The following is a 13,397-nucleotide window of genomic DNA, read 5'->3' as shown; positions in this document are numbered from 1 at the left end:
TTTCTCTTATTTTCCCATTTTCCAAACAATCAGAAATAGTACATATGCTAAAAAAAATAATACATCAGTTTATAGGAAGACAAGAGTTTCCACTTTTGATTTAAGATACTTATATCTTGTCTGAATTTCTTGTAAAACATACTTTTGAAGAAAAGTTTACAATCATAACTACTATGGAATGAAAGTATCAAAGTAAAATCCTTGAGGAAAAACAATACTCAATAAATCTAATTATTAAAATAATTGATGACACCTCTAAGATACCTAGAAAATATGGTATCATACAAAATGGAATCATTGTAAATTAATTTACTTGAAACTCAGAATGGCCTTCAAGGATGGTGTACACCCTGTGCATATCTATTCAACTCCAATTCCCTCAATAGAAAACTCAGATTTTCCCCAGCTCATTAAGACTTTTAACATGTCTAATATTCCTTCTCCTGATTAATAGGAGTCTTTTCATTTCATCCTGTATCAGATTTTAATGTTTCCCAAGACCTTAGGAAGACTGTTGAAATAGTTACCTACTCAATCTTTGCAATTTTGATTTTACTTTCTAACTTCTTTCCCTCCTTAAGAAAAAATGCCTGTTTTCAAGTTCATTTACTCTATGTGTGTGTCTTGTGAGCCTAATATATAAAAATATAATACATCAGCTCTAATGAGGTGATCAGAAGCAATAGTGTACATACTGGGCTAAAGAAATGACTCCAGATGATTACTTGAATTCACAAGAACAAACAAAGAGACCCAGAAAAATAAAATAAAAGTTATTATCCAAAATCTATAAACATATACTTGATTGCCTTTATTCTCTAATCTTTTTAAATAAAACAGAATTATAAAAATAATTCTACAAATTGCTAGGTTTATAAAATGTATCACAATATCACAAAAAGCAGAATGGATCATAAAGGGAAGGGGCCACATCATACACAAAAGAAAGTCAAAATGGATCAAAGACCTAAACATAGAGCTAAATCTATAAAACTCTTAGAAGAAAACACAGGAATAAATCTTCATGATCACAGATTTGGCAATGGATTCTTAGATACGACATCAAAAACATGAACAATAACAACAAAGATAAATTAAACCTCATCAAAATTAAAGTTCTTTTTGCTTCAAAGAACATCATCAAGATAGTAACACAACCCACGAAACAGGATAAAATATTTACAAATCAAATATCTGATAAGGAATTTGAATACAGAATATATAAAGAGCCCTTATAAGTCAGTAAGAAAAAGACAACCTAATTTTTAAATAGGCACAGGACACAAAGACAGTTCTCAAAGGAAAGTATTAAAATGGCCAATAAGCACTTGAAAATATGCCTCATATCATCAAAAATTATAATGAGATACATTTTATACGCATCAGGATGACCAGAATCAAAAAGTCAGACAATATTAAGCTTTGAAGAGAATATGAAAAACTGGAAACCCTATACACTGATGGAGAGAATGTAAAATGGTATAGTCCACTTTGGAAAACATTCAAGCAGTTCTTAAATGATTAACCATAAAGTTATCACATGGCCCAGTAATTCTACCCCAAGGGATATACTCAAGAGAAATAAAAATGTATGTCCAGGAATTCCTGGCAGGCCAGTGGTTAGGACTCTGAGATTTCACTGCCAAGGATGCAGGCTCAATCCCTCGTCAGGGAACTAAGATCCTACAAGCCATGAAGCATAGTCAAAAACAACCACCAAAAAAACAAAACAAAACAAAACAAAAATCCTCTAAGCCTCAATGACAAGATTATTAACAACCACGAATTGTCTAAAATATAAAATATATCTTTCTTAAGCATCAATCTTACAGAGGATTTGCTAGAGGCATTCCCAATAAAGAAGTGGGGTACAATTAATATACAGAAATTAACTGTTTGCATATATACAAACAGCCATCTGAGAAAAAATATAAGAATAAAGAAAAAAAATTGACAAGGACATCTTTTATGTAATATAATATTTATACATTATACATAATTCGGTAATAAATGTGGCAACTGTAATCAATGGAAAAAACACAGATTCACTCAATAAATGAGGTTGGAAAAACTCATTTTCCACCTGGGAAAAAAGCTGGATCCATACTACAAATCTCACACAAGAATAAAACTCAGATGGATCAAAAGTAGAGTAAAATATGAAACATTAAAAATAAACAAAGGTGCTATATGCATAACTGATTCACTCTGCTATACACCTGAAACTAACACAACATTATAATCAACTATACTCCAATAAAAATTTTAAAAAAGAAAACCATCAGTATTCTAAATTAAATAAAATAAAAATAAACAAAGGTGAACTTCCTTAACACTCTGGATTTGGGAAGGCTTTTCTAACTATAATTCAAAATCTAAAAATATTGTAATTGTTGTTCAGTCACTCAGTCACGTCCAATTCTTTGCAACCCCGTGGACTGTAGCACACCAGGCTCTTCTAAACAGGAGCCCACTAGGTTCCTCTGTCCATGGGATTTCCCAGGCAAGAATACTGGGGTGGATTGCCATTTCCTTCTCCAGGGCATCTTCCTGATCCAGAGATTGAACCTGCATCTTCTGCTTGGCAAGCAGAGTGTTTACCACTGGGTCAACTGGGAAGCCCCTCTAAAAAAAATAGTAGGCTGATAAATTTGATTACATAAAAATAAAAACTTTCTGGTAAAGACAACCAAAAGCAAAGTTAAAACACGAACTAAGAACTGAGAAAAAAGACTGGCAATTTGTGACAAAGGACTTCTATACTACATAAAGAAAGAACTACTTGTTGTTCAGTCACTCAGGTGTGTCTGGCTTTTTGCAACCCCGTAGACCACAGCACACCAGGCTTCGCTGTCCTTCACCAACTCCTGGAGCTTGCTCAAACTCATGTCCATTGAGTCAGTGATGCCATCCAACTATTTCATCCTTTGTCATCTCCTTATCCTCCTGCCTTCAATCTTTCCCAGCATCAGGGTCTTTTCTAATTAGTCAGCTCTTCACATCTGGTGGCCAAAGTACTGGAGCTTCAGCTTTAGCATCAGTCCTTCCAATGAATATTCAGGGTTGATATCCTTTAAGATTAACTGGTTTGATCTCCTTGCACTCCAAGGGACTCTCAATCTTCTCCAGCACCACAGTTCAAAAGCATCAATTCTTAGGCATTCAGCCTTCTTCATGGTCCAACTGTCAGACCCATACATGACTACTGGATAAACCATAGCTTTGACTATATGGACCTTTTTCAGCAAAGTAATGTCTCTGCTTTTTAATACGCTGCCTAGGTTTGTCATAGCTTTTCTTCCAAGGAGCAAAGGCTTTGATTTCATGGCTGCAGTCACCATCTGCAGTGATCTTGGAGCCCAGGAAAATAAAGTCTGTCATGGTTCCCATTGTTTCCCCATAGATTTGCCATAAAGCGATGGGACCAGATGCCATGATCATTGTTTTTTTGAATGTTTAGTCTAAGCCAGCTTTTTCACTCTCCTCTCACCTTCATCAAGAAGCTCTTTAGTTCCTCTTCACTTTCTACCATAAGAGTATTGTCATCTGCATATCTGAGGTTACTGAAAGTGATTCCACCTTTTGCTTCATCCAGCTCAGCATTTCACATGATATATTCTGCATATAAGTTAAATTAGCAGGGTGACAATATACAGCCTTGATGTACTCCTTCCCCAGTTTTGAACCAGTCCATTGTTCCATGTCCAGTTCTAACTATTTCTTCTTGACCTGCATACAGGTTTCTCAGGAGGCAGGTAAGGTGATCTGGTATTCCCATCTCTTAAAGAATTTTCCACAGTTTGTTGTGATCCACACAAAGGCTTTAGGGTAGTCAATGAAGCAGAAGCAGATATTTTTCTGTAATTCTCTTGCTTTTTCGATGATCCAACGGATTCAGCAATTTGATCTCTGGTTCCTCTGCCTTTTCCATATACAGCCTGAACATCTGGAAATTCTCGGTTCATGTACTGCTAAAAGCCTCACTTGGAGAATTTTGAGCATTACTTTGCTAGCGTGTGAGATGAGTGCAATTGTGTGGTAGTTTGAACATTCTTTGGCATTGCCTTTCTTTGGGATTGGAATGAAAATGGACCTTTTCCAGTTCAGTGGCCATGCTAAGTCTTCTAAATTTGCTGGCATATTGAGTACAGCACTTTCACAGCATCATCTTTTAGGATTTGAAGTAGCTCAGCTTGAATTCCACAGCCTCCACTAGCTTTGTTCATAATGATGCTTCCTAAGACCCACTTGACTTCACACTCCAGGATACCTGGCTCTAGGTAAGTGATCACACCATCATGGTTATCTGGGTCATTAAGGTCTTTTTTGTATAGTTCTGTATATTCTTGCCACCTCTTCTTAATATCTTCTGTTTCTGTTAGGTCCATAATGTTTCTGTCCTTTATTGTGTCCATATTTGCATGAAATGTTCCCTTGGTATCTTTAATTTTCTTGAAGAGATCTTTAGTCTTTCCCATTCTCTTGTTTTACTCTATTTCTTTGCATTGTTCACTTAGGAAGGCTTTCTCATGTATCCTTGCTATTCTTTGGAACTCTGCATTCAAATGGATATATCTTTCCTTTTCTCCTTTGCCTTTCGCTTCTCTTCTTTTCTCAGCTATTTGGAAGGCCTCCTCAGACAGCCATTTTGCCTTTTTGCATTTCTTTTTCTTGAGGATGGTTGTGATCACTGCTTCCTGTACAATGTCACAAACCTTCATCCATAGTTCTTTAGGCACTCTGTCTATCAAATCTAATCCCTTGAATCTATTTGTCACTTCCACTGTATAATCATAAGGGATTTGATTTAGGTCATACCTACTAAAAGTAGATTAAAAGCAAGCAGATTCACATGGTCATATAATTTTATAAATTAGCAATAGTTTAAAAAAAAGAGCAAGAATCTATTATAAAATAGGCATACTTTACAGACATTTCAGGAAAAAAAAAGTAAATGTCTTTTAAAAATACAGGAAAAAATACTCTTGTTAAGAGATTCAAAAATAAAACAAGATTTCCTTTTCAAGTCTCAGACTGGCAAAAATCCAAAAGTTTGAGAATGCGTTTTGCTGGCAGAAATACAGAGAAGTAGGGACTTTCATACATTGCAGGGTGGACCACAAGCTGATTCAACAGCATTGAAGGTCATCAAATTACAATTTCACATTCTCTTTAACTCAGAGATTCCACTTCCATAAGTTTATCCTACAGACATATTTGTACACATGTAAAAGATGATTATGCAAGGGTATGCATTATAAACCATACACTGTAATAGCAAAACAGTGAAAACAACCTGACTCTCAATAAAGAAATAATTTTAAAATTACAGTATATCTATATTAAATACAGTAATGTTATAGAACTATAAATGTGAAATTTTGCTATACTTAAATGAAAAGACAGTGAAAACAAATCCAGTGAAAAAACAAGGTATGAACAATGTGCACAGTATATTTTGGGTAAAAAGAAGGGATAACAATCAATATATGTATTGGTACATATATATATATATATACACACACACACACACACACATATATGTATGAACATATTCTCTAAGGACATACAATCTAATAAAAATGTTTCTATGGGATACTGAGAGGCTACTGAGACTAGAAAACAGCTTTTAATGTTTATTTCATTTTTGAGCCATGGGGAATCGATTACCTTTTCAGAAAACACAGTAGAGAAGACAGTCCTTCAAAATCAAAACGCCTCTTTGTACATCTAATTGAAAGGGCAAAAGGAAACTAAAAGTAGCAAAGACTAACTGAATCAATTCTTCCAATGAATGCAATGTGAGTCTCTAGACTCAACTTACTAAGAGACCAGAAAGCTGTGTAGCTTTAGGGAACATAATTGTTAAAACAATAATCATTTCTGGCAAACTGAATCAGGAAGATAACAGTCACACTTAGGGTAAAAACTATTAGTGACTAATTAAAGAAGATGCTATTTAGTTCTCACTGGCATTATCATTAATGACATTAAAACCTATATCCTCAATGTAATGCATTATACTATGTAGTACTTAAGGAGATATCTAAATGATAGATGGAAATATTTCCTCCTTTCAAAAACTAACAGAATATACCTGATATGACTTCTTCTTGCTGGAGATCTGTGAATATCAAAAAGGGTATTTTCCCTCTTTTTTTGATGAGCTGGTACTTGAAAAAAAAAAAGACAATACAGAAATAATTAATAATAAATTGATAAACTGATATATTAAAGAAGCAGAAATTACTTCTGTTAATTTTCTGAATAAAAGCTGTCTTCAGGTTCTAAATGCTGTCTAAAGGAAGCACAACAAAAATAAATACTTTGTGGTAAACACTATAAGCTGCAAATAAACATTCAAAAAAAAAATGTTAAACTAAATCTTTGTGACTTTAGGTTAACCAAAGATTTCTTTGACACACCACCAAAAGCCTAATCCATTAAAATGTTTTGATAAACTAAAATTCATCAAAATTACAAATTCTGCTCTTTGAAAGATAGTATTGAGAATTTTTTTCAAGAAGCTACTGAGAAAATATTTGTAAATCACAATGACTGATATCAAGAGTACATAAGGAATTCTCAAATTTTCAGTAATAAAAAAAACAAACAATTGAACTGAAAAAATGGGCAAAAGATTTCAATACTTCACCAGAGATAATCTTGGCAAATCAGCACATAAAAATATGCTAAACTTCACTAGTCATTAGCGAAATGTAAACTAAAACTACAATAAATATGTATTAAAATTAATTTTAAAAAATGACCACACCTAATGCCATCAAATTTGGAAAACTCAGCAGTGGCCACAGGACTGGAAAATGTCAGTTTTCATTCCAATCCCAAAGAAAGGCAATGCCAAAGAATGCTCAAACTACAGCACAATTGCACTCATCTCATGCACCAGTAAAGTAATGCTCAAAATTCTCCAAGCCAGGCTTCAGCAATACGTGAACTGTGAACTTTCAGATGTTCAAGCTGGTTTTAGAAAAGGCAGAGGAACCAGAGATCAAATTGCCATCCACTGGATCATCGAAAAACCGAGAGTTCCAGAAAAAACATCTATTTCTGCTTTATTGACTATGCCAAAGCCTTTGACTGTGTGGATCACAATAAACTGTGGAAAATTCTGAAAGAGATGGGAATACCAGACCGCCTGACCTGCCTCTTGAGAAACCTATATGCAGGTCAGGAAGCAACAGTTAGAACTGGACATGGAACAACAGACTGGTTCCAAATAGGAAAAGGAGTATGTCAAGGCTGTATACTGTCATCCTGTTTATTTAACTTCTATGCAGAGTACATCATGAGAAACACTGGGCTGGAAGAAGCACAAGCTGGAATCAAGACTGCCAGGAGAAATCTCAATAACCTCAGATATGCAGATGACACCACCCTTATGGCAGAAAGTGAAGAGGAACTCAAAAGCCTCTTGATGACAGTGAAAGAAGAGAGTGAAAAAGTTGGCTTAAAGCTTAACATTCAGGAAACGAAAATCATGGCATCTGGTCCCATCACTTCATGGCAAATAGATGGGGAAACAGTGGAAACAGTGTCAGACTTTATTTTTCTGGGCTCCAAAATCACTGCAGATGGTGAATACAGCCATGAAATTAAAAGACGCTTACTCCTTGGAAGGAAAGTTATGACCAACCTAGACAGCATATTAAAAAGCAGAGACATTACTTTGCCAACAAAGGTCCGTCTAGTCAAGGCTATGGTTTTTCCAGTAGTAATGTATGGATGTGAGAGTTGGACTATGAAGAAAGCTGAGCACCGAAGAATTGATGCTTTTGAACTGTGGTGTTGGAGAAGACTCTTGAGAGTCCCTTGGACTGCATGGAGATCCAACCAGTCCATCCTAAAGGAGATCAGTCCTGGGTGTTCTTTGGAAGGAATGATGCTAAAGCTGAAACTCCAGTACTTTGGCCACCTCATGCAAAGAGTTGACTCATTAGAAAAGACTCTGATGCTGGGAGGGAGTGGGGCAGGAGGAAAAGGGGATGACAGAGGATGAGACAGCTGGATGGCATCACCGACTCAATGGACGTGAGTTTGAATGAACTCCTGGAGTTGGTGATGGACAGGGAGGCCTGGCGTGCTGCAATTCATGGGGTCACAAAGAGTCAGACACGACTGAGCGACTGAACAGAACTGAATGTTGACAAGAATAGGAAGCAACTGATACTCATACACTGTTGGTATTAATTGCTCAGTCGTGCCCGTCTCTTTGCGACCCCATGGACTGTAGCCCACCAGGCTCCTCTGTCCATGGGATTCTCCAGGCAAGAATACTGGAGTGGGTTGCCATGCCCTTCTCCAAAAGATATTCACAACCCAGGAATCGAATCTAGGTCTCTCACATTGCAGGCAGATTCTTTACCATATAACTACTGCCAAGGGATTCCATACACTGTTAGTGAGAATGTAAATGGTATAATTACTTTGGAAGAGTTTGGTAATTCTTAGTCAGTTAAACATACACCTAATTAAAAAACCCAGCCTTCTACTTCTAGGTATTTATAAGAAAAATGAAAACATATGTCCAAACAAAGACTTGCAAACATATGTTCATAACAACTTATGTATTTATAATACCCAGACACCAGAAATGTCAACAATCCAAATGTCATAAACAAATGAATGGGTAAACAAATTGTGATATACCCATCCAATGGAATGCTACTCAGCAATAAAGAGAAAAATACTACTGTCATAGTCAACAACATGGATGAGTCTTACCATTATGTACTGAGTGAAATAAGTCAGACAAAAAAGAGTCTATACTATATATAAAATTGAGAAAATGTAAATTCATCCATGGTGACAGAAAGCAGGTAAGATAAGTCACTGCCTGAGGGTTGGGAGAAGGAGGCAAAAGAAGGTTGAAATGAAATGAAATGGTCAGTCGTGTCCAACTCTTTGCGACCCCACAGACTATACAGTCCATGGAATTCTCCAGGCCAGAATACTGGAGTGGGTAGCTGTTGCCTTCTCCAGGGGATCTTCCCAACATAGGGATCAAACCCAGGTCTCCCGCATTGCAGGCAGATTCTTTGCCAGCTGAGCCACAAGGGTTAGGAGTAGATTATAAGCAGGCAGAATGAAATTTGAAGGTGGAGAGGTTGATGAAAATGCTCATTATCTTGACTGTGGTGACAGTTTCATAAGTAAATCCCTAAGGTATTTCCAACTTGCCAAATTGTGTACATGAAGCATATGGAATGGCAATGGATTACATATAACTCATACCTCAATAAAGCTTTAAAAAAAAAAAAAACACTAATAAAATGGCTCACAATCTTTTCTCTGTCCTAACACACCTGTCCTATTATTATCAGGGCTATCTGTGACAGTGATTCCTAACTGAAGCAGAATAATGTCTACATACTTCAGCGAGCTTTTAGTGAGGTAACTTTGATATTTCCAGAGAATCAATCACTGCTTTAGATTATGAGAGTTTGAATAAGATGATCCATTATGCTAAATGAAAGTAGCAAGACACAAAAGGTCACATATAGGTAAATCGATGGAGACAGAAAGTGCATTAGTGATTGCCAAGGGCTGGGGGGACGGAAGTATAAAAGTAATAAAATATTCCAGAATTAGACAGCGGTGATGACTGCACACCCTTGTGAATATACTAAAAACTCATAAATTGTACAGATAAAAAATAAGGAAAGCCTGGCAAAAATGGCAAATTTAATGATATGTGAACTAAATTTCAATATTCTAAAAACTGAAGGAAATCAATCATGATGGAATTTCCCAAGAGCTGGGGAAATAGTCAATAAAACAGAACCTATGGAACTGATTACTTGTCATCAGATTTTAAAGTGTTAGGATAAATTGTTTCCTTCTTAAGACTAAAACAAAACACAAACCTAGCTTACTGGCTAAGCTGCCCTTTTGTGACTTTAGCTTAAATTACTTAACCACTTGGAACACAGAGAGGCTTGCCCTAAAGAACTGCTGCAAATGAAAGTACTCAATGAACAACAAAGTAATACAAAAGTATAAGCAGTATTTATTTTTAAATTTAGGGTTATTTAAATAAAATGTGCATACACTATGTAATTCTATATTCCAGTTGTATCCTCCAACATTCAGTCATGTGTGTGAACAGAAGCATACATAAGAAAAGATATACGGAATCTGTAAGAGATTTCATTCTTTTAAATTCAACAACACTAATTTTTTTTTAAGAAACAGAGCAGAATAAGCTACTCAACCACAAAAAGGAAAGAAGTTATTTAGAATCTCTTACCTATTGGAGGTGCTTGGTATCGATCCACTGTTTTTCTTTGTCTCAAATTATATGGCCTATCATTTTCTTCTCCTTCTGCCTCTTCAACCTCTATATCTCCATCTTCCTCTTGAGATTCTAGTTTCCCACACACAAAAAGCAAAAGGAAAAAAAAACTGCTTTAATCTACAAGGATTGGTCTACTCTAAAACTGAATATTTATATTTTATCTTTTTCTATACAGGTGACATTTAAAAGTGTCAACATGGTATGATACAGCATAAATCAATGCAATTAAAAATGAAACTAGATAGATGTAAAAGAAAATGCCTTTCCTACAAATAATATAGTTCTCTGCTAAATATATCAATATGATCACAATTGAGCTCTTGATTCACCTATGACTTTTCAATCTTTTGTATTATCTTTTTGGACATATAAAGCAATAATAGAATATGATTCAAAACTTTATTATAGCAAACTCCATTCAATGCCCAATCAACCACTGAATACAGTTATTTAGCATTCACATACTACTTGATAGTTCAAAAAAAATATGCTTAAAAGATAATTACTAATGTTACAAGAGTAATTTTTGTTGACAGTGTAATGGTTACTAGGCCCACTGATAACAGGTAAACACAGATTAGTTACATTTTTGGTAGAAAAATTCAGGCAGAGATTGGGAGAGAGTATGAAAGCAGATTTCTAGGGTACTGGTAATAGTTTATTTCTTGATCAGTTTATAATTTACCTGGCTATACACTTTAAAAATAAATTATAATGTACATAAATCCTTTATTTTTAAAAAGTGATTTTGCTATAGCTATGATGTGACATCTATTTACAGTTTAAAAGTCTGGTGAAACACTACTATATTTAAAATGGATAACCAAAAAGGACTTATTGTATAGCACATGGAACTCTGCTCAACATTATGTGGCAGCCTGGATGGGAGGGGAGTTTGGAGGAGAATGGATACGTGTATATGTATGGCTGAGTTCCTTTGCTATCCACATAAAACTATCACAACATTGTTAAATAGCTATACTTCAATATAAAATTAAAAGTTAAAAAGAAAAGAGAGTTTGATGAAAATGTTTAAGCTTATGGTCCTCAAATGCAATGTACTTTATGATTAACTTTTTAACCACAGGAATTTTCAATATAACACAATCATATTAAAGCACTGGAAAAAATACTAAACTATCAGTGATGCTCAGTGAAACAGGAGACTAAAAATGCAAAGGACTTTACATTTTACTCATGAGAAAATTAGCAAATGCAATATTACTTAAGTAAATAACACTTTAAATTACTTGCGCCCAAATAAGTTTCCTTAAAACTTCAAAAAATTACCTTTTGGGGAAAAAAAAAAAAACTGCATTATTTATTATGAGAAAAAATTCTAAACATGGCAAGTCCTCAGGGAAATCTACAAAGATGTTCAGTTAATAATAAGGCAAAAATCACATTATAAATCTGTCTCACCTATACTGATTTTCTCCAAAGGAAGCAATATAGAGGTTCTAGCTGTAACAACAATAATATTTGCTCAATAAAATACCTTCATTAAAAATATCAACTCTTCAAAACTTACTAATAATATATTAATTACAGAATTTGAGAAATAAACCCATTCTTATCCAGCTAAGCTACATGAATAGTAGGAACTAATAAGATTTCCCAGTGAAAAACAACTATACTGCATTTAAAATACACCAAATCTTCTAAAAATCCATTTTAATAAAGAAAGTTAACATGTACAGAATTAAACCCTATAAATGTAAATCCTATAGATCTTACTAGTCATCAATTTATAATCCTCAGACAAATGTGCTTTCATCTACTCCCAAATCCAGCCTGACAAATTCAGTCAGGATTCTTCAAATCAGAACTCAGATAGATAGGCCTCAGAAAAAAGCAGTACCACTCCCTCCAGTAGTATTAGCAATCTTTCTTTCTCTTAACTTCACCATCCTGTGTCCATAACTAAATTTGAGATCCAAATAATCATAGATTTAGGTGGCTATGGACAGAGATTTCCAGTTAAAAAGTACCTAAATACAAAAGAGGTCTTGCCTACTAACAAGCAGATCAGCCCATGGCAAATGTTGCATCAGATTAGGTCATTTAAGGACTACCCAACAGCTTACTAACAAGATATATCAATATTACACAACAATGCATAGCGTACAGCAAAGGCATTTTTCCAAATGAAGGAATACTCAGAAATGTCAATGGAACAAAAATTATTCCGAATTATATAATATAGACCTCTAAAGTCAAAAATCACCCATCCAGCAATATACTATATATATATATACACACACACACACACACACACATATATATATATATAGTTTGTATATGTTTTTCTTTCCTCCCACCTGAACTTTGTAGCATTTATTTCATAAAGGTGCTTTACAAACCTTCTTCTTCACCCTCAGTAGAGACTTCATGATGATTTTGTATACCATAACTATTTCTTCTCAGTGACTTTCTTCGCCTTTTCACTCTTGAATACATATCCATGTTTTCCTTTTAAAGAGAGAAATCTGTCAAATATTAACATGAAATTTATTCCCAGCCATCAGTATCACTAGCCCAATGGGACATGCCCACTTGATAAAATTTACTGAGGATCTATTTGCAAGGCACAGATCAATGAAAATGGACCTTACTGAATTTAATAAATGTATGAAACAAGAAGAAAAATAAAACTCATAAGATACTTGAAAATTGGGCAGGGAGAGGGGAAATGTGCCTAGGGGAGTGAGGGAGGAAGCACTTGAAATGAGCCTTGAAACAAAGATAGAACTGCATTAAGTCCTCAACCAGAAGTATTAACAAGAGTAAAAGATAGAAAAGTAAGAATGATGTGTTTGTATTTGGACAATGATGTGTGAGAAGATAAAGTTTGAAACCACATTATGCCAGTTGAGGTGATTTGGGGTTTTTTTCATTTATTTATTTTTAATTGGAGAATAATTGCTTTACAATGTTGTACTGGTTTCTGCCATACATCAACATGAATCAGCCATAGGTATACATATATCCCCTTCCTCCTGAGCCTTCCTCCTACTCCGTCCCACCCCTCTAGGTCGTCACAGAGCGCTGGGTTTGAGGTCCCTGTGTCATATAGCAA

At 35.0% G+C, this 13,397-nt stretch overlaps 1 protein-coding gene across 5 annotated transcripts in view; it reads right to left on the bottom strand.

Annotated features, from left to right (window-relative positions):
• Nucleotides 1-13,397, bottom strand: part of ATAD2B (ATPase family AAA domain containing 2B) — a 142,364-nt gene that overhangs the window by 105,210 nt on the left and 23,757 nt on the right. For 3 of the 5 annotated variants that reach the window (XM_010810207.4, XM_010810209.4, XM_024998662.2), the window contains exons 6-9: nucleotides 12,682-12,790; nucleotides 11,741-11,782; nucleotides 10,271-10,387; nucleotides 6,098-6,173 (exon numbers count right to left, since the gene is read on the bottom strand). In XM_010810207.4, the coding sequence (XP_010808509.1) occupies nucleotides 6,098-6,173; nucleotides 10,271-10,387; nucleotides 11,741-11,782; nucleotides 12,682-12,790 (344 nt within the window). The remainder of the gene's footprint in view (nucleotides 1-6,097; nucleotides 6,174-10,270; nucleotides 10,388-11,740; nucleotides 11,783-12,681; nucleotides 12,791-13,397) is intronic. The other 2 variants (XM_005212980.4, NM_001206750.1) reach the window with 1 other exon arrangement.

The sequence above is a fragment of the Bos taurus genome, chromosome 11 (genome assembly GCF_002263795.3).
Source record: "Bos taurus isolate L1 Dominette 01449 registration number 42190680 breed Hereford chromosome 11, ARS-UCD2.0, whole genome shotgun sequence".
NCBI lineage: Eukaryota > Metazoa > Chordata > Mammalia > Artiodactyla > Bovidae > Bos > Bos taurus.
This window is presented reverse-complemented; position numbering and strand designations above follow the sequence as displayed.